The 22,636-nt window shown below is 32.8% G+C and overlaps 1 protein-coding gene across 3 annotated transcripts in view; it reads right to left on the bottom strand.

Moving 5' to 3' along the window:
* Positions 1-2,346: 2,346 nt before the first annotated feature.
* The window catches only part of LOC144977045 (sodium/hydrogen exchanger 8-like), a 42,450-nt gene continuing 22,160 nt past the window's right edge, over positions 2,347-22,636 (bottom strand). For 2 of the 3 annotated variants that reach the window (XM_078921765.1, XM_078921766.1), the window contains 15 exons: positions 20,848-21,002; positions 20,283-20,363; positions 19,325-19,374; positions 16,807-16,890; positions 14,894-14,995; positions 13,987-14,165; positions 12,093-12,231; positions 11,317-11,422; positions 10,317-10,433; positions 8,968-9,050; positions 7,589-7,700; positions 6,921-7,063; positions 6,220-6,291; positions 5,623-5,763; positions 2,347-4,534 (listed from right to left, as the gene is read on the bottom strand). In XM_078921765.1, coding sequence (XP_078777891.1) covers positions 4,370-4,534; positions 5,623-5,763; positions 6,220-6,291; positions 6,921-7,063; positions 7,589-7,700; positions 8,968-9,050; positions 10,317-10,433; positions 11,317-11,422; positions 12,093-12,231; positions 13,987-14,165; positions 14,894-14,995; positions 16,807-16,890; positions 19,325-19,374; positions 20,283-20,363; positions 20,848-21,002 — 1,729 coding nt within the window. In that variant the 3' untranslated portion in view covers positions 2,347-4,369. Of the gene's footprint in view, positions 4,535-5,622; positions 5,764-6,219; positions 6,292-6,920; positions 7,064-7,588; positions 7,701-8,967; positions 9,051-10,316; positions 10,434-11,316; positions 11,423-12,092; positions 12,232-13,986; positions 14,166-14,893; positions 14,996-16,806; positions 16,891-19,324; positions 19,375-20,282; positions 20,364-20,847; positions 21,709-22,636 lie in introns of all 3 variants that reach the window. The other variant, XM_078921768.1, reaches the window with a different exon arrangement.

Genomic DNA, 22,636 nt, shown 5'->3' with positions numbered 1-22,636 from the left:
AGTAGTAGGCTATGGCGCGAGACCGTAGGCCGTGGTCCTTGCAAGGACCGCCCCGCACTAGTTGAAAGGTGATAAGAAGTGAGGACCGCCGCCGATCTTCCCCTCTGGGACCGGTCTTCGGTTCACAGCTAAAAGACCGTCGGACCGCGGTCCGGACCGGTCTTCAGCGCGGCACTACCAAAGACCCCAACCAGTATCTGTTCATTTCACAACAACAAAAAATAAGCAAATAAATAAATACGAGCATATCAAAAGTGTCCCTCCCGATGGATTATCACCTTGATGTGGTGGGAGGGCTTGCACACCTCGAACCTCGGACCTCCAATAGGAGAGAAATAGGGAGAGATCAGATGTAGAGTAATCCACCGGCCCTTCAGGAATGGGAGTTGAGTGTAGGGTTAATAATCACCTCATAAAAACAAGCTGAAACAGAAACCAGACATAAACCAACTACTGGCAACAGCAGAGAAGTGGAACAGTAACAGAATACTGGCTTCATGAAAACAGCCACTGCAAAAGCAGCCGAGTGCGAAAAATGGAGATGTCTGCTGGATGACCTACGTGCCTCAAGGCCTGAAGAGGATTAAGCAGCAAGCATATCATAAGGGTCATACAAATCTAGCAGCTCACAGTATATTTTTTTTAATTTGAACCGAGGTGAAAAACTGATACTTGATAAATAATACATTCCAAATGTTATATTAAAATATCTCAAAAATTAAATCCTAAAACAATGGAAGGATACATTTATATAATTTATCATTCTGTAACATTGCATATATGTCCCTGCCCACAATTTGAGCAATTATTTAAAATGATTTACAATATATAAAACAAAGAGGTAATTTACAACAGATAAAAATATCTCCAAAGAAAGGGAGCACACAGTTCACTATGAACCTTAGTTATGGTAATATATTTCCAAGACTGAACATTTGCAGTGATGGGCCCGTGGGGCCTTTTGCAAATACAAGCCATTGAAGATTGAAGAAGACAATGACAAAAATCAATTTAAAAAGGGGAAAACAGATACAAGGGGGATAGGAGACAGCAATAGTGACCTCCCCACCCACCATAGAAGGTCGAGAGAAAAAGTCGATATATGCGAGTTGGACTGAATTTCGTACAACAATTTACTCACCGATATTTATTATTGTGAACACGTACCTCGACTGTATTGTTTATTGTTACTGTCATACTTTCATAACTTAGATGATTTACACCAATTTTCTTGTCCCATTTTGTTTTTTGTTTTTCAATCATAAGTCTACATATGCCAAATTAAAATCTATCTAGTTGACCCACAAAACAATCTCAAAGGCCTAGAGACAATGACAACAAACCACGCAATAGGTCAAGGTTTAAGCAACAATATGCTTTATGAAAATCTTGATAATATTAAGATTGATACACAATTTCACCATGCTTTATTGACTTAAAGCATCCCACTTTCTATGTATCTGATGTCACAGTTTCATCCGTTCCTCTACTCTTATGCTTACATAATGACATGGAATTTATCAAAACTATGATAAGTGTGCTTGTATCCAGACATACAAAGACATTAATTAAATAATCCGACAACTTTTACTTCAACAAAAAAAAAAAAACGACAGGTATAGTCCATAGCACCCAGAATCCTCCAACAGTGCTCATTGCCGTTGAACAATACTGAAATAATAATAAGACACGTAAATAAATATACTGATAAAACATCTCCCTCCAAATGTTGATAATTCCCTTCTGCTTTTACATTTAATGTGTGCCTGTCTGGGAAAAGCATGAATAAGACCCGTCTAGAGTGTTCCACATTACAGGCAAAAAAATCATCATTTTTCTCAAGTTGACTGCTACTGAGATTGCCATCTTTAGAAATTCATAAAAAGTAACTTGGAAAATAGAAATCTGTAATAGGTGGCTTAAGAAGCAGAAATGGCAGGTTCAGAAACAATCAATACCCCCTGGAAAGTGAGTTTTCCTTTTTCCAGGCAGGTACAGAAATATGCTACAGGAGTATAGTATAATGAATAGTTTACCTGCATATATTGAGATCAGTTATCAACGCTGTTGAAACCTTGGAAGAATGGTCAATGGTGAATGTGTCATGGCTTTCTAACGTTTTTCACTGTCTTAATTAATATATATCTCTTATCGCACATTTAAGAGAACTAAAAATAAAATTGTTTGATAAAATAATACTCTACAGCAATTTTTTGTTTTGTTTTTTGCTCCACCGGTATCTGCCTAATGTGGGACTTAACAACATTGTCTTTATATTACAAGCCTCGACAGCTTTAAAAAAAAATAATTTACACAAACGAAAATAAAAACAAAAAACAAACAACATAAAAAGCTATAAGGGGATTTTTTAATCGAAATAAAATGAACGTTTATCAAATAGGGATATTGATATCATAATATTTATTAAATATATCTGGGTCACTTAAAAAGTGTAAATGAAAAGAAAAGGATCGCCCTTGTTCTTGATCACAGACAAAAAAAAAAAAAAGAATTTAAAACATTAACTCAGACTGCTAAAGTACATGCTCTAGAAAAGAACCAACTGTTGCACATTCAACTGAAAAACTAGGTTATATTTCAACTTGACAAATAAAAAAAGTATAATACCATATTGTATTCTTCGCATTTCATGTCCTCTTTTTCCTCATTTCCATGCATTCCTCGCATCAATATCAATATTGGAAATTTATAAATGTCCCTATTTTCTTTGTACAAGTTTTAAATATTTTCCATAGTTTCTTTGTACAAGTTTCACATATTCCTCACTTTCACGAATGAATTCCTCTCTACAATAATTTGTCAGACCAAGGGCAGTGTTTTTTCTTCTTGGGGGTTTACAGCATTAGGGACACTTTAGGTCATTTTGGTGCCAGTAAAAAGGAAGATGACATATGAAAAGTTGTAGACCTGAAAGTAAAAGCACCAAGGAAAAAGCAAGACAAAGGGAAGTGGCTCAAATAGGGAAACAGAAAATTCCACAAGCAATCCACTGACGTGCCTATTTTTACATTACCCAGGAGTATTATGAAGGATACATCTACATTCTTACAAAGCACAATATATTTATAACTATATTAGTACATAACAATGAGATGATTTACGAAAAAAAAAAAATATATATATATATATCATCTCTCAAATAAAAAAAGGAACTACACATTTGACTACCTCCCTTCCAGCTAAGGATCCCCATCAGGATCAGGAAAATAAAACAGTGCAATCTCAATCCAGAACAAAAGGCAGATAGCAAAATGGAAAGAGAAAACAGATTGGGGGATAAAAGACACAAAAAGTGACCTCTCTGCCCAACATGGGGGATCAGGATAAAGAAGAAGGAATATGTGTTGCACTGTAAGTCATTCAGAGGAAAATATGAGAATTTTTACAATTGATGGATAAATAAAATCTCCAATAATGACATGTTATATAAGTGGATAGCCTAATATACAAAATTCAACCCTCAATCTATATTACAAAATCATAAAGATACTTTCAATACCACCCGGTAACACACAAATCAGTTACAATGATATCACATTGGTCATTGATAAGGGTAATGTACAGTTAGACTTAAATACAAACTTTCCTTGACCAAAGTTGATACGAAAAGACTGGACACTTTCTGCCCCAGAAAAAAAAAATAACAATTTTTAATGTGCTTATAAATCTCATTATCAAATTTGTATTTAGGATCTTTCTAGTGGTAAAACAAAGACCAAATAAATAACCAGAGTGTTTATAACCACAGTGCATTCCTGTAGAGTAAGCAATATATACTGATTTTCTCACTCAAAGGGGAAGGGATGGGGTCAGAAACACTGATGCTTATTTTGTTTAAATTTGGAGTAAAAGCAAATCACCTGGTATAAAATTGAACAAGAGGTGTTGGGTATCAAGGAAAGTTTGTGTATAAAAATCCAACAAAAATCAACATCCTCTAGATTATTTTATTTTATTTTAAAATCTTCGATGTTTTATATTACAGATAAAATTAAAGAAACGCCATTTCTGTTTAGATATGTTCGTCACATTTATAGTATTCTTGTATTGCATTTAACAAACAGACTAACATAGTCTGAAAGTCTTTTAAAGATTGAACACACAAAGAAAAGAGGAATGGAAAACATTATCTTTAAAGGATAAAATATATAAAAAAGAAATTTTGAGATCCTTCATCAACAAAAAAATGAAAGGATGAAACTGTCTTTATCACAACCTTTTTTCCCTCATTGGATAGAGAAAGGTTTCAGTCTGAAACATTCAACGTTATATATTATTATCCTTTATTGAAATTTACGAATGTCATCTCTCTTTTATTTGTTTGATCTGACATTTCAATGTTTCAAATTCAGGAAATCCCATTGCCATTATTCTTTGGTAATGCGTGGGAGATGAGTGCTGTCTCCATCTCAATGTTCTCACTTTCATCCTCTGATTCTGATGGAACTGCACGAACCTCCTTCATCCATTTGGTAGTCAGGGAGTCCACTAAGCTCCTCCCATCACGAACCTCCTGTTTGAATCAAAATTGAGAAACAAATTAATGAATTGTGTTTTTTTAATGGAGATATTGACATTATGTCGACATTATATAACAGATTTCAAAAATTAAATAAATAAACATTTTTCAAAGAACATTTTGTGCTCAAAACCCTTCATCAGCCAACATAAAATATATTTGTTTTGATTGTTTTTAAGGGTTTTACGGCGTTTGCAACACATTTAGGTCATATCAGCGCCATTAAAAGGAAGGGAATTAGATAGCAAAAACATTCTAGACGTACAATTAAAATTAAAAGGACTTGAGGAAAAGGTAAGACAAAGGCGAATGGTTCTCCAAGAGCACACTATGTGTAATTACTTTGAGATCACCTAAAATTCTCCCCCAGACACCAGCACAAGATCCCACTAAGAGGAATACACTCAATCGTTTACAAATCAAAAGTTAAAGTAAAAAAATTTATAGTACATAACAGAGCGATGATTTACAATGAAAAGAAAATATCATCTCCCAAAACTATAACTATACATTCAACTGTTTTCCTCCCAACCAAGGACTCCGGCTAGGTTCAGGACAAAACTAAGTCATCTCATTTCAAGATAAAGACAGAAAGCAATTGGAAAGCAAATAACTTATGTAGAATGCATGTGTTTTGGGCCTGGAACATTTTGTGAGTTTTAACTTCTTCAAGTTGTTCTGTTCATTTTTGCCCTAAACTTTTCACAGTCCACAGCTCCTAGGAGCTTAGTATTCATTTTCAGATGATATGTTTAGTACTTTTTTTAAAATATTCGATTGAGAACAAGTAATTCAAATGTTTTAATGAATACGATCAAGTTATTTTTTTTTAAATCTGGGACCATCAGTGTATTGTGAATAACAGTTTAAGTCCAAAGCTTTCATTTGGCTATTGTTTGCTTTCACCAATCTTTTTCGTTTTATTTCCAAATATTGATTCTGAAAAAAAAGGACTTTGATAAAATGACATAAAATAAAAATTTAACAAAGTTCTACTGTTTGTTGAAACTAATGACATCGATGGAGTTTTTTTTTTTCATTAGCTTAGTGAGCTGTAGATTGGGACTCAAGCTCCAACTTACCTGTTGAGTAAATCTCTTGGTAAAGAATGGAATTAAATATCTGGCATCCAGTTTCAAGAAGCCTTTGAGATGCTGCTTCATGGCGTAGTTTTCATCGTCTTCTGTAAGTTCTGACAGGTGCTCTGAATCTATGGCATCGCCCTGAAGTCATCAAAATAAAGAAATAATGAAAGTAGATTGGGTTCTATACTTACAAAAGACCTCTCTCTCTCTCTCCCTCCAAACAACTACAGATAAGGAAAATATTTTGTTTTAATAGACAAAAAATTCCAGAGTAAAGAGTAAAATCTTTATTAACCAATTGTGCAAGGCTTTTTTCCGCCCTATTTATAATATAATGGTGATGATGATGATGATGAAGATGATGATGATGATGATGATGATGATGATGATGATGATGATGATGATGATGATGATGATGATGATGATGATGATGACGGCTGAGAATTATACTGGTAACATCCATTACCATGGAAAAGCCGGATACATTAATGACAACATATCATATACTTTAAACACAGACATCATCTGATATTAACGAGGTTGATCAGACTTTTTATCTTAATAGTTTTTTTTAAAACATTACGGTAAACTTACCATCTCTTTAGTTTTACTCATGGATACGTCTTCCTTCTTTTTCTTCTTGTAGCGTTTCTCTGTCTTTACAAACTGTGAAAAAAAAAAAAAAAAAACAGTGACAAATCCAAAATAAACTCAACTGATTTTTTCAATATTCTGAAAAAGTAATTTTAAGTTCACTTATTATTCACTTACAAAAGAACATACAAGAAAAGAATACAAATGTCAAATGCACCTCTATTTAAGTCGAATTCACTCTGGACAGAAGAGACCAAATAATGGTGCACATTCGTCTTTAGCTGTGTAGGGCACACATGAAACCGGTTCCTTTTAATGTTTTTTGTGCTTATAAACCAAAACAACAAAAATTATACAATTTTCATTGGAAACAATCCTCCATTTCAAATGACACACAATAAAATCCAATAGAAGGCTCTAGGGATGAAAAAAATAATATAATGAATAAAAAACAATTATTGACTTGAAATCAGGTGGAGAAATTCAGAGACACCCATATATACAACAGTTTTAACAACAATAGATCCTGGTTTTGAATCTCAATCACAGCAGTTTTATTTTCTGGGAGTATTTTGTTGGGCTTTTTTTTCATTTGAGTATTTATTCAGGGTTTTATTATTTTTCACTTTTTATTTGGGGGAAGGGGGGTCTAGCAACTGTCCGGTTAATTGACATGTTAAGTGAATTCTGTGCCTACCCACCTTTAACAAGGGCATGGTAGCGCCACCAAGAAAGACGAGAGTACACAGAACAATGATAAGGGTGGAGGTAACCATGATGTAATGCTTCTCTGAATCAAATTCCAAGTGGAGACTGAGGGCAAAAGCAATGGCTCCTCTCAATCCTGAAAATATTGGCAGTGAGAAAAAAAATTACAATTAGCCTATTCATTCATCTATTTACATGCATGTCATAAACTTCCCTGATATCACTTTGAACTGTTAAAAAAAAAGAGAGAGAGAGAGAAAACAAAAGGTGAATAAGAAAACTGATCTTATCACAAATTGCATATAATTCTTCCGATAAGAATAATAACAACAACAACAAAAACAATTATAATAATAGATTTTTATTGTTCATAAATTATTTTAATAAATATGACAATTTGTCATTTAGTTACACTTGCTACAACATTACATAGTAAAGTAAAAACAATAAAAATCAAAGAAACAAAGAAGGAGCAGAAGGATGATGAGGAAGAGGAGAAGGAGGAGATGAAGGATGTCTACAAGGAAAAGAAGGAGAGTAAGAAATAAAATGAGTGAAGAGCAGGAAGAATAGAAGAAACAAGCAAGTTAGAAAAAAAAGTGTAGCTTATTTATTCATATTAATGACAAAAAGAAAAATGAATCAAAGAATCTATACACACCACTGAACCACATAATGATCTGATTCTTGCGCGTGATTTTATGCTCTCTGAAAAAATTCATGATGAAAGACAATGGGAAAATATTACAGGCACGTCCGAGCAGGATGAGGATCTGAAATTGACAAAAAAAAAAAAAAAAGAAACATATATAATGTTATGTGTTTGATTTGACAAGAACTTTAATTAGTGCAAACAAAAATTTCTTGATTTGAGCTTCACTCCTTCCTGAGAACACGCAAAAAAAAATCTAATTTTATAACATCGCAACAAGAAGGATTTAAACTTATCAATAAAAGAAAAACAATAATTGTTAAATAAGAAAGAAACAGAGCGTCACTATTCACTATATTTTTAACATAGCGCAGCAGTGTTTGTGGAAGTTTGTCAGAACACATGAGAGAAACATCCTCTTTTAGTCAATTTCAAAACCTTATACCTTTGCGATATGGTAAAAAAAATGTTTTGGTTGCAGTTTTCCTAAACCCATAGCTTTTTTTTAATGGTTCTTTAAATTTTAATTTCCATATCTTAAACTAAGAAAACTGATTTTAATTTCTAAAGGGAGTAAAAAATCTGAGAGTGTGTGAGAGGCATGAGCAAATGTTATGGACAGCTTGTTTACTTGTGTTGATGTATTGTTATATTTACCTAGATCTATGTATAATTTAAATTTCGGAGAAAAATCATGAAGATCTAATAATTTCCATTTATCATTATTTCATATTTGCTATTACTCCTATTTACTCTGAGTAATATGCAGAATATTTCCGACAATAAATAGCAATTTGAATTGAATTGAATTGAATAGAGAAAAATGAAATTGCCATTAATCAGCCTCATTGTGACAGCGATCAAATTAGTTTTCTTCCTTATTTTGGAAATTATCTCTCACTCGACCATACACCACTTTTCAGTTTCAGATATCATTTTTCTCCCTAATATTTCCTTTTATATTTGAAAACAATGAAAAAGTAAAAGAGAAGCTTCAATTTTGTAAAAGGTTCGGGTTTCCCCATTTGTTAACAAAGGAGAAACCCGAGAAGTCTATGCTTCTGTCTTTGTGAATTTAATTGAAGTTTCTTTCTCACTTTCTCATGTTTTGGGTTTTTTTTACTTTTCTGAGCTTCTAGCATCAGCATTTGTACTTAATATTTTTAAAATAAGAAAAAAACATACTATCTCTCAAGGACATATTTGTGTGTCATGTCTAGATATCAAGAAGGCCAAAGGTTGAAATCACCTGATTGAAACGGTAAAATGTTGTCATGTATTTTCTATATAAATATGCTTTATCTAATGCTGTAGCCTGAGCCACATTAATCTAGCATCAAAGTTGTAAGTCCAATCTTATCTTATAAAAAATAAAATAAGTAATTTACCAAGCTCCAAATAGTAAAAGCTGGTTTCACGTTGACTTTGAAACTAAAAATGGCCAGGCCAAGGTAGGCAAACACGCAGGTCTCTGTAATGAAAGGGAAATAAGATAGAATCAATGAAAATCTGACTATTTATGAATATTAGGATTGCCTTGAGACAATAGATCCAGGAGGTCAACAGTCGAGTATATCTACACTCAGTTCAAAATATTTTTTTATTAAACCATAGTAAAACTATTACTCCTCCTCCCTCCACCCATCTTAATTCTGAAAAGGAAACAAAATCAAATAGTATGATTGTCTACATTTTAAAATGTAAACATTTTTTATTAAATCATAATGAAACATAAAACTTCTCATGTAGATATGATCTTAAAAGAAAATTAACCAGGAAAAAAAAAATAATGACAGCACATAACAGTAATATTTAGAAAAATGAATATATCAATAAATAAATCAATCAATTAATTAATTAATTAATTAATCGCTATCAGGGTCTATCTCAAGATGGGGGTCCCGATTGTTCAGTTGATAGAGCCCTTACTCCACACACAAAGTAATTGAGTTCGATCCAGGGTGAAGACAATGTATTTTTTTTTCTAGCTCCCTAATCCACAGGCAGTAATTGGGTTGCTGGGTCTGTTAGAATTGGTTTAAAGTACTTTGCTGCAGTAGACTAGTGTCCTATCCTAATGGAAGCAAACAACTGCTTTCATCTGTTTCATGCTATAGAAACCGGGATAAACTCCAGCTCCTTGGGCATAATTTAATGGCTCTGAAGGACTATTTTTCTATATTGAGAAAATCCTGAGATGACCCAGACATCAGCAGCATGCTGACAGCAGAGCTGATGCCCAGGTCCTCTGGGTGGAAATACAATGCCTCATCCACTCAGTTATCACACCATCTTCAAGTATGAGCATAAGTATAATCTTAGCCCCTCAATTTTAGATAGAACTCTCTTTTTTTTTTAAATGTCTGGTCTATTTTCTGATTGAAATCATTATAATCATCCTGCTGAACCGGTACAAGGGAATTGCCTACTTTTTAAACAATCCTTAAGACATAGCCATACCTCCTGTTGTATGTAGTCAATGGTTCTAATCGATTGATTTGTAAGGCAGAGAACAAGTTGTGAGTAGACGGCCATGTGCAATGATGGATATTATACAAGTCTTAGTTTAAAAAAAGAATGACTAACAAATTACTTATACAGTTTGAAATGGAGATTTGGTTCACTATTGTCTGCTTGGGTAATAACTGAGGAATTGTAAATTGCTTTGAGGAAAGTAAAGCATTAAAACATGCTTTAAAATGTGCATATTTATCTTTTTAAAATTTCATTCTTTTACCTGCAATGAAGGCAATTGTTCTAAAGGTTTGTTGGACGGTGATTTGTGAGACAGGGGACAGATTGAGATGGGTGTAGTGAGACATGACGATACCACAAAACAGAATGGCCATAATGCCTGTGGATAGAGAAATAGATAATTTAAAAAACAAATAGATAAAACCATAGAATTTACGAGTACATAAATTCCAGATATATTATGTTGTTGACTTCAAACCACAATAAGTCAGTTAAAAGATAAGTGGGCTATCCCACATTATAAAAATGTTTTGACAAAGTTACTTGGATGTCATTTTTTAAATTTAGAAAATATCAATGTGACAAATTGGAGCAGGTCCTGGTGTAAGATACAGATCTGAAAAAGTGTGAATGAAACAATGTCAGACAACGCAGAGATTGTTTGTTTTTCTTGTATTTTTCTCTCTGCTTTTTTCTAGCACTGTTTCATACACACTTTTTCAGATTCTTGTCATTTTCAATCATATAAGTAAGATCTCTCATTAATTTTTAAGATTATATTGTTTAGTATGAAACACTGACATTGTGTGCTGAATAAAACTTGGCTTGAACTTTTTTTTTTAAGTGAAAGGAAGTTAACACATGAGTTTTGAAATACTATGGGATACACCACCATAAAACCGTCCAATTAAAACTGTGGATTTTTTATTTCTTCCTTTGAAACCTCTAGAAAAAGTGGTTCAAGAAAGAAAGGTGGGCAGAAATGGTTTATTTAAGAGTGATTTATGATGATTGTAACGATGACAGTGGGTGATGGGTGATGCTAATGATGATGATGAGACAATAATAATGATAAGTAGTATTATCTACATCTTATTGTTTATGTCTTTAATATTTTTAAAATTACTTTTATACTAAAAACTTTAAAATTATGCTTTATCATTTGACATGAGCCAAAGTTTGTCTATAAAAAACGTTGAAAATTATTTATTTTTTAAAAATGACATACATAATAATATTACAGCACAAAAGGTATGACTCACCAGATAAATGAATGCCCTCAGCAAGTGCGTAGGGGAGATAAGAGAAGCAAAACACCATTCCCACTTCTAAGGAAGGTGTCTTGTGGAGATCTATAAATTTAGTCATCTGAAATTTAAAATGGACAATTAATAAAGAAGTGGTCAATTACAGTAATCTATATATACTAATGGCACTAAGATTATGTCAACACAAAGCACAAAGAATATGTTACAAGAAATAACAAATCTAAACAAGTTTTGAAATAGTTACAAATAGTTTTAAACAAAACACGATTTGAATGGATAAGGTACTTGACTTTATAAAGAGTGTACGTGAGCAATAGTACTCCCCATCCTACATAATGGGCATATCTTATTGTGATAATAATAACATTAATAATAATAATAATAATAATAATAATAATAATAATAATAATAATAATAATAATAATAATAAAATAATAATAATAATAATAATAATAATAATAATAATAATAATGATGATGATGATATGGAAAGTTATCTATATTGCACCTTTCCCATTGTACTGCACCTCAAAATATCTATATCAATTTAATTTCAAACGGAAATTTGACATGTTGAAAATACAGTCAAAGAAATGCCAGGTACTTATTAAACAGTCTGAATAAAAATAAAAAAACATGGAAACAAGCCTATCTGGAGACAAAGCCATCCCATTCCAATAGAAATTCTGAATTTCATTTTGATTGACTTAACAAATTACAGTCCAACAACAAGCGTTTAGAACCATAGCTACCCACAGAGTCGACACTTACCACAGCACTGAGTAAGCCAAATGCCACACCAATTGCCGATGATGCAAAAAACATGAAGCAAAACCTTCCAACTGCTTGGAAAAACGCTGTGGTGCCACTTGTAATAACGGCTGCCGGAGATGCAAACTCCAATATGGTGCTGAGGAATAATGCAAAAATCATTAACCTTTTCACTAATGTTTCTTTGGAGTTTTTTTTATTGTTTTTTTTTTTTTTTGTTTGTTGATTGTTTTTTTCCCCACATAATGCGCTTCTAAAACCTTTGAACAAAAGGGCACCTCATAATATTGCACAATATACCTGCCCCCCCCCCCCCCCCCCCCCCAGGAAAATGCAACCGATGCGGCCGCACTGCGGACGCATAATTTGCCACTTACCGCAATGCGGCCACATAATTCACCTTTTACCCCATAATTATGCAAAATATGGTTTTTAGCGTGAATTTATGACCATTGTATGAAAAAAAAATGAAACCGAAAAAGTCCAACGATGTTCCCAAATACGCGACAGTGACTCCCCTTTAACTTTAAAGGGAGGCTATTCCAATTCCAAGTGTACGATTTGATTTGTCTTCTTGAGATCTAACGAAAACCAACACAGCCTGCGCACTGACAAGCGAGAAGCTAGATCGGTACCTGACGATAGAGGGACAGCCAGGGATTGACTTTTTAAGAGAGGTCCCATTTTTCAACCCTGCTAAGCTGCTCCTGTCTCCACCTTGGGATCAACTTGAGAGCCTCACAAAGCTGAAAACTGTACCCGAGGGTTGACGTGCCATATTTTTGGCAGTCCATTTCTGATGAAGTGCCCGCTTTGGTTGCTTGTGCCAAGTGGTACATATACATCACGATCAACAGCGCTGATGCTGAGCGCAGCTTTTCTGTTTACAATCTGATATTGTCAGACAGGCGCAGAAGTCTTAGCACAACGTCTCTGCGACATCTAGCTTTTCTGTGCTACAACAAAAAATTAGGTTTTGAATTTGCGTTGTAGTTCTTTAATTTTGAATTGGTTAAATGTAAATAAAGCAATGGAAAAATTTAGACAGCGATTTATTACTTTTTTCTTGTTTTGCATAATTTGCCTTTTCCCCCCGCATAATTTGGGATATTTTTTTTTGCATATTTCCAGGGGGCCAGATATACTCTTCATCTTGATGTATCAATTTCAGCTATTTCATCTTGACCATATTACCTTCGGGGAGGGAATGGCTAAATGGTTAAGGCATTGCACAGTGACCAGGGAGGTCCTGAGTCGAGCCCTGCTTCAGCCACTTTTATTTTTTTTCCTTGGGCAAGATTATTAACTCCCAATTTGCTCACTTTGGACAACATGGGAGATTCCTGTTGACATCAGACATCCTGTTTGATGGATAATCTATATTCATTCATGGAATGACAAGGCGATGGTATCTAATGGGGCCGTGGCAGAAGGCGTAATATTTTGATTTGTTATATTACTTTTAATAGAACAAAAAGGAACGGATCATGAAATGGGAATAGGTAGTTTTCCTAGACCTCGTGAGTGTTCATCTCTCTTTTTGCAGATGGATTATAAAATTTACTGAAAATATACTGCACAATAAGGTTTTTCTCTTAAAACTATTTATCCCATTGAACCTTGTTTGGTCAACCACAGCTCTGTGAACTAGTGCAAATTTCTCCTGTGTTCCTAACACTTCATTTCAGCCAACTGTCAATTACTGACCGCTTCTCTCCGATAAAATAACCCAAATCTATATGAAAAATTTCTCAACAACTCCCTCCCACTCTCCCCCCCCCCCCCCCCCCCATCCCACCCCTCCCTTGCCCAATCAATTTTTTAAAATTCTCTATTTGCCAATTAAGTTCTATGCAAGGATACACGGGCCTACATTTTTTTCTTGCATACTTACGACGTGAGTACAATGGAGACGGCATCATTGAGCATGGACTCTCCAAACACCAACATGTATAGGATGGGATCCACATCAAGAGCTTGGAAAATGGCCAACGTTGCCACAGGGTCCACAGCCGAAATGAGGGAACCAAAGGCAAAACTCTCAGCTATGTCAAACTTATACACCAAATCAGCCTGTTTTGTGGATCAAAGAAAGAAAGAATTCCAATATCAATATGAATATTTGTACTTTTTGGTGATATAATTGTAAAAGTAAGCAACAACAAATGTTAACCTACACTTAAGGTTAGAATCTTATTTGATAGTGCAAAGAAATCATTTAGGAAATTAAAAATCATCCACTGCCCAGAAAAAAAATTCATTCATTCCATTAGCAGTATTCAATTGTTTGATTGTTTGTTTTAGTTTTAAGGCAGTTAATGATAGTTTGAAGTCATTTCAGTATAGATTGTCCTTATATATTATAGATACGGAGTTAAGCTTTGTGTACAAGCATGTGGAAAATAATAAGACAATAAGACAAGACTATTTCTAACATTAAAATATGCAAATCTTAAGGACAGTCTCTCCTGTTGTGTTTTGCCTAAAACTGCATCAAAGCCCCACCTAGAAACAGACATGGGATCCTCACCAAGAGAAGCATATCTAAAATTATAAGTATATCAATAAACTAAAATTCTACATTTAAACATATAAACAAGAGTATCGTTAAATGGGGAAAAAATATTTTTTTAAAAAACAACAAATATACATGCTTTCCTTTCGAATCCAGCCAGCATTAAGGGTGAGGATAGAAAGTAGCATGGAATGGGTGGGTGAAGATATAAGGTGGAAGAAGGCTTAGTGAGAGTGATCTCCACAGTCCATGATAGGAGAGACTTTATATTGTAAAAGACACTAACCTGCCCCAACAGATAGGTTCCCCCTCCCACCACCACGGCTGAGATAATTGTACCAAACACGGCAAACACCAGGATGGAACCAATGTTGTGGAAAAAGTTACCCTGTAAAAGGAGGAAATTATTTAAAACAACAAAACTTATTTGCCGATCCAATAATTTGATAATAATAATAATAATAATAATAATAATAATAATAATAATAATAATAATAATAATAATAATAATAATAATAATAATAATAATAATAATAATAATAGTAATAATAATAATAATAATAATAATAATAATAATAATAATAATAATAATGATGATGACAACGACGACGATATAATAATAATAATAATAATAATAATAATAATAATGATGATGATGATGACAACGACGACGATAATAATAATAATAATAATAATAATAATAATAATAATAATAATAATAATAATAAAAATAATAATGATGATGACAACGACGACGATAATAATAATAATAATAAATAATAATAATAATAATAATAATAATAATAAATAATAATAATAATAATAATAATAATAATAATAATAACAATAATAATAATAATATAATAATAATAATAATAATAATAATAATAATAATAATAATAACAATAATAATAATAATAATAATAATAATAATATGATGATGATGACAACGACGACGATAATAATAATAATAATAATAATAATAATAATAATAATAATAATAATAATAATAATAATAATAATAATAATAATGATGATGATGATGATGACAACGACGACGATAATAATAATAATAATAATAATAATAATAATAATAATAATAATAATAATAATAATAATAATAATAATAATAATAATGACAAGAATTGCGCACAGCTGATGCGGATTTCGCACCCTGACCCTGTTTTACCTAACTGAAGAATAAAGGTTGATCTTGAGATGAGTAGGTTCATCAAAAAAAAATAATAATAATAATGTGATTTTTATTACCCTGTCATACCTGTTTGTATTCATCTCAGTGAAGCATAAAGATAATATTTATAACCAAACTTGCATGATAAACGCTAATCAATCAATTATCAATAATTATAACACATGCAGTTTATGATTTTCCCACTGAAACAGATTATTGATCAGAAAAGAAAAAAAAAGCTCTCATAAAAGTTCACTTCATTAACCAAGATGTCACGTTAACATTGCCGATACAGTGCTCATCACTCGTATAATACAGTAAAGGCCAAAAAAAAAAGCTCTCATAAAAGTTCACTTCATTAACCAAGATGTCACGTAAAAATTGCAGATACACTGCTCATCACTCGTATAATACAGTAAAGGCCAAAAAAAAAAAAAAAAAATCTCTCATAAAAGTTCACTTCATGAACCATGATGTCACATAAGCATTGCCGATACAATGCTCATCGCTCGTATAATACAGTAATGGAAGAAAAAAAAAAAGCTCTCGTAAAAGTTCACAGCATTAACCAAGACGTCATTTAAACATTGCCGATACAATGCTCATCACTCGTATAATACAGTAAAGACCAAAAAAAAAAAGTCAAAATGTTTTGAGTGGGTGAATATGTCAAGTTTATAAAAAGTGTTTTCATGAATGGTATCAAATTAAAAGAATTTAATCCGAAACAACCTGGAACACGAGGTTGGATATCAGTCTTCAGTTTTAAAAGACTGTTGAAGAATCACTTGTTTGAAAAATACTTGTGATAATTTGTGAGGTCCATGGACCTCGGAAACCACTACCATTACCATACACATATTATATAATTCTGCATAACCTCACAGATTAGCCACACATTGGCTACAAATATTGTTTTGTTTGACTTTCCCGTTATTTCACTGAATTTACCCATTCACTTAACCAAGAGGCTTAAAAGAATAGAATGAATAGTATGTCAATAATACCTTATGCAAGTTGTATCCTCCTTCAAAGATGATTGGGGGAAGAAGGACGATGAAGAACACAGTTGGGGGAAAGGCTTCTTCATTCTGGAGGGGAAACAATGTAAAATGGGTGAATATAGCACAATATCCAATAAATGATGTTTTCAAAGCCTTTGTAAGGACTCCCAAGTCAACAGTAACAATGCACTATGTACACATAAAGGTCTAGGTGTTTTTCAAACATGAGCAATATCCACTAAAAATGCTCAAATCGCTTTACAGTGTTATCCCTAGCCAACAGCAACACTTAATATGTAGGGCAAGACATGACGCCTGCTAGGCAATATCACATTTTTTTTTCCGACAGAGACAATGCTGTTAACATTCGGGTACTCATTTTACACCTTAGAACAGTGAGAGAATGTGAGTAAAGAGCCTTTTTCCTAGGACTCAACTATGCGCTGCCCAGAGCGGGACTCGAACCCAGGATCTTCCAATCCAAAAGCAAGTGTCATACCAAAAGACCACATAGCCATTTAATACCCATCAAGTTCATAAATCAAATACAACCCTAAGAGTGTTTATATATTGACTGAGTGACCATATTATAAGAAGCGGCACTCCGAAGGAACCATCAGAGAACAAAAGAGGGGAAGGCCAGGTAATAGCTGGAAGCGCAAAGACTTGAATGAAGAAGGGGACATCGTGGAAGGAAGTGAAGAGGGCAGCCTAGAATAGCACCTGATGGAGAAGCGTCATTAATGGCCTATGCTATTGGAGTAGTCAAATGCCACTTGCTTGTTGTATATAATTGCCATGGTTTCATCAATAAATAATGAAGGATTCCCATTCATTCTTTCATTTAAAAAAAGTTTAGTTGCAGTCTTATTGTCAGAATTTTTATTTTTATTTATACAAAAGGAATATTATGAAATAGTTGTTTCTTTACTTCCCTTTGTTAAGGCTTACACGCTCTTATTTACATTTAAATAAGAGCGTGTAAGCCTTAACAAAGGGAAGTAAAGAAACAACTATTTCATAATATTCCTTTTGTATAAATAAAAATAAAAATTCTGACAATAAGACTGCAACTAAACTTTTTTTAAATGAAAGAATGAATGGGAATCCTTCATTATTTATTGATGAAACCATGGCAATTATATACAACAAGCAAGTGTAACAACAGACACAACTGGACTAATTAAAAACTCTTTACCTTTGGAATATCGATGTCGATGGCACGAGCAATTTGTACATTGTTTCATTCTCGTTTATTTTGTTTTTGTCATGTTCATTGTTTTTTTTTTCTTTCTTTTCAATATCAATACAATAAAAGCTATACAAATATAAAATCATGGAACCTCTGTCATTCCATCTTTTGATAACTATCCATTGTCATTATGCACAAAAGAGGAAATTTGAGCTACATAAATAAGACGACAGATAAGGTGTTGCTTTTGTTGTTGTTTCTGTATTTTTTGTTATGTTTTGTTGGGATATATTTTGTCTGTTTGGTTGTTTTTGATTGTTTTTGTTTTGTTTTGTTTTTTTGTTTGTTTGTTTTGTTTTGTTTTTGTTTTTTTTGTTGGTTTTTTTTTTTTTTTGGGGGGGGGATTGTTTGGGTTTTTTTGTTTGTTTTAGTTTTGTTTTTCTTTTTGTTATTGTTTTTTTATGTATTTTCTTTTATTTGTTGCTGTTGTTGTTGTTTTCTAAATCTCAGGAATGGGAGTCTACCAGAATTTGCCGTCATTATGTGAGTTTATTATTTTGTATTTGTAATTTTTTTTAAATTTGTTTCTTTATTAATATCATTTAACTTCAAACTCGATTTATATAGATATCGACATTCTAAAAGTCTAGAAATATAACTTATTTAAATTTCAGATATAGCCAATTATATTTTCTACACTGCTGGATTGGATCTAAAGGTCACCGAATAAATCGTTGGTTAAGCTAGTTAATAATAATAATAATAATAATAATAATAATAATAATAATAATAATAATAATAATAATAATAATAATAATAATATCGATAATAATAATAATAATAATAATAATAATAATAATAATAATAATAATAATAATAATAATAATAATAATAATATCGATAATAATAATAATAATAATAATAATAATAATAATAATAATAATAATATAATAATAATAATAATAATAATAATAATAATAATAATAATAATAATATCGATAATAATAATAATAATATATAATAATAATAATAATAATAATAATAATAATATAATAATAATAATAATAATAATAATAATAATAATAATAATATATATCAATAATAATAATAATAATATCGATAATAATAAAAATAAAAAAATAATAATAAAAATAATAATAATAATAATAATAATAATAATAATAATAATAATAATAATAATAATAATAATAATAATAATAATAATAATAATAATAATAATAATAAGGCCGTTTATACAAAGAAAAGTAAACAATTTAATCGGAAAAGAGGGCAAATGTATTTTTTTAAACTAACCAAATAAAGACTTACCTTCCAGTTTCCAAATTTAAATATCTTGAGTACCAAACCAATCAGAGCACCTGAAAAGGATAGAATGTAAACAAGTAAAGTACAAAAACGAATACAACAGCTTCAAAAAAAAAAGTAATAATAATAATTTCAAAATAAAAAAAAAAAATTAAACACAGAATGTTCCTGGCTCAATCAAAACCCTCCTTTCAGCAAATAAGAAACAAGAAAAAAAATAAACAATTAAAACTTTAATACATCACGTTAAATCAATCTGGATTCCAGCGGTTTAACTGAGGATTTTTTTATTGGCTGAAGATGGGTTTTGAGCCCGAAGCGTTCCGTGTTTGGCATTTTTTTTTTTTTTTTTTTGGTTCTTTTTTTTTTTAAGCTATCAAATTCATTTATGTATATTACTTTTTTTTTTATTGCACAGAACAAAGCTTTTGGTAGCTTAGCATTAACTCTAGAATATTACCACCACATAAGACCGTAAAACTGTCGTGAGCACAAGCCATTGTACTCGGTACAATGTCCCTTTAAAAAACCGGTAATTTAATATTGATTCCCACCTGCCTACTGATCTAAAAATTGCAAGTTCAAATCTCAGTGGAAAAAAGTAGCCATTCAGAGCCATAAGACCTAAGGAGCCAGACATTATCCCATTTTCTATCGGCATAGGGGCCATTAAATAGACAGTTACAATTGGTCGTTGCTAGCTTATTGCAAAAGTACTTTCTTTCAAATTAAACCAACAATTACTACTGGGTGGACCGCAGATGTGTCCATAGATATCTGTGGATGTGTCCGACCGCTGGTTGGGACTCTCTGGCCTAATCTAAGTCATTGTGTGAATCCAATACTGCAAAAACACACCATAGGAAAACACACTAGGAAGCGGTTTTGGTCTCTAGACCTCAAATCTAAAATTCTGCTCCATTCCAAGATTGAAATGAAAACAGAGAAGTACAATGCTTACCTATAAGGACGATGGCGATGCTATCTGGTAGATAGTGGAATTTCGTCTGAATCAACAAATGGACAACTAAAATGGAGATGGCTGGAAATAAGAGGGAGAGCGAAGGGGAGGCATGAATATATATTTTAAAATGTAAAAGGTCATCATTACAAGTCAACTATTGTGTGCCGGTTTTGTACCAGCATTCTTACAACATCCCTCACTGCCCACAGACAGGTATTTATTCGCATCGCAGTCGAGTGGAGTAAAGGTGTAATGTTCATTTCTCCACAGCACAGACACACCACCGCCTGAGCAAAATTTTAGCTTTCATTGACAAACCACGCTAAACACTGCTTGGCTCTGCTCTAGGACGAGACAATTGACCGTAGACGCCATGATGATGATGATGATGATGATGGTGGTGGTGGTGATGACGACGACGATGGCAATGATGATAATGATGATGATGGTGAAGATGATGATGATGGTGATGATGATGATGATGATGATGATGATGATGATGATGATGATGATGATGATGATGATGATGATGATGATGATGATGATGATAAAAACAACTCACCAACTACAAGGAGGATAAAAAAGATGGTCAGACTGCTATGATGTTCCTCCTCCGCCGCCCCCTTCTTTGGTAAGTCCGGCGTTTCCTCGGGAGGCTCCGTAGTCACGGTCGTGGTGGCGACAGCAGGGGCCGTGGTAGTGGACGAGTTGCCCAGGCTACGGAAGTAGAGGATGGAAACTATGACAACGGCGATAAACAATCTCGACTGGTTCCTCTTGAACAACCGATGTAGTCCCATCCCGCAACACTGCATTCGTGGACCAACTTAAATTAGATCGTGGTCACGGGTTTGATGCACACCAGTGTTGATCAATGATACAATAAATATAGCCATGGCACAGAAAGATCGAGAATGAAAGGACAGGCGCCGGGTGGCACTCTTTGGCAGAATACCAGGACTAGTGGTCAAAGACAAGATTAAATATGAAGAAGAAGAATCCTCAGGTTGTATGCACCTGTTGGCGCTGAGAGATTTTAGACTAAGATGTGGATTTCACTAAAGGAACATTATTTATTTATAATTTTCCACTCAGGATCACCTAATTTTAATAAACTGCGGCAGCATTTCAGAAATTAATCTATCTATAGTTGATTTTGTGGTTTGCTGTTTTGTTTTATGTATCACTTCTTTTCACTTGTTTGGTGTTTTTACTTTTAACTACTATTGTTAGTTGATAGATACCGTGTTTTTAAAAAATGTCCTGACATTAAAGTATCAATCAATCGCGTCAACAGACGAGAGATGGCGCATGACCCAAAAATATGCCATTATCTTCATGGTGGTAATATGGGCTCCAAATAGTTCGAAGAATAAAGAGAACACTGCTATTCTTTAATACGATATCGCACTTCAACACTTTGCTGCGAATAAAAAATGTGACAAATCGTCTCAAAACGGTGTCAAGTCATTATGAACCCGATGTTTAAAACTGATTGGTTTGTTGGGTTTTTTTTCTTTTTTTTTTTTGGGGGGGGGGGTGGCTTATTTATTTTGTTCTGTTTATTTTTTTTGTTTTGTTTAACTCATGAAATTTGATAAAAATGAATTCCGTCGGTGAGTTGAGAAATGATTGATTCTTTAACTTCAAAACTTGCATTTGCCAACTCTGATCGTTTTGATTTTAAACTCAGTTTTCTTCATCTTGTTCACTCCGACATAATACCAAATTGAAACGGTAGGTCATAAATATACGTAGCACATAAAACATAGCCTATCCCAAAAAAATAAGTTTCCCTTAAAGATCTGAAAAAGTGTGTATGAAACATTGCCAGACAAAGCAAGAAAGAAAAATACAAGAAAAAGACCATCCCAAAAAATCCTCGATTGGGGATCGAAGGATGTTTCTTTTTTTTTCTTTTTTTTTTCTTCTATTTTTCGTTCTTGCTTTGTCTCTTATTGTTTCATACAAGCTTTTTCATATCTTTATCTTTTGTTTTTGCTAGAATACAATACTTCATGTATCGAAATGTTTTCTGAACTTCCTTAAATTGAGTCTTAATGTCAGCCATATCTTTATCTTACACCAGTGCTGCTCCCTAATTTCTCAATTTAAGTTTCCCTTTCCTTACAAGATTTGAACCATTAGATATCATGAATATCATGAAACGTTGCATACAAAACAGCAATTCTTCACAACATCCCCTGTCAATTTGTGTGTACCGCTATTGAAGGAAATGAGCTTCTTTTTCCTTTCAACGCAAGACAACAACGACCAGATAGAACATTCGAGTAGTGACAACATTTTCAATTTTCAATTCTTTTGGGTAAGTCAGCCCTCAGGACGTATAT

This window comes from Berghia stephanieae, chromosome 7, assembly GCF_034508935.2.
Source record: "Berghia stephanieae isolate SIO BIC M18660-M18661 chromosome 7, UCSD_Bste_1.3, whole genome shotgun sequence".
Classification (NCBI taxonomy): domain Eukaryota; kingdom Metazoa; phylum Mollusca; class Gastropoda; order Nudibranchia; family Aeolidiidae; genus Berghia; species Berghia stephanieae.
The sequence above is the reverse complement of the archived record's forward strand: the minus strand, read 5'-3'. Positions and strand labels throughout refer to the sequence as shown.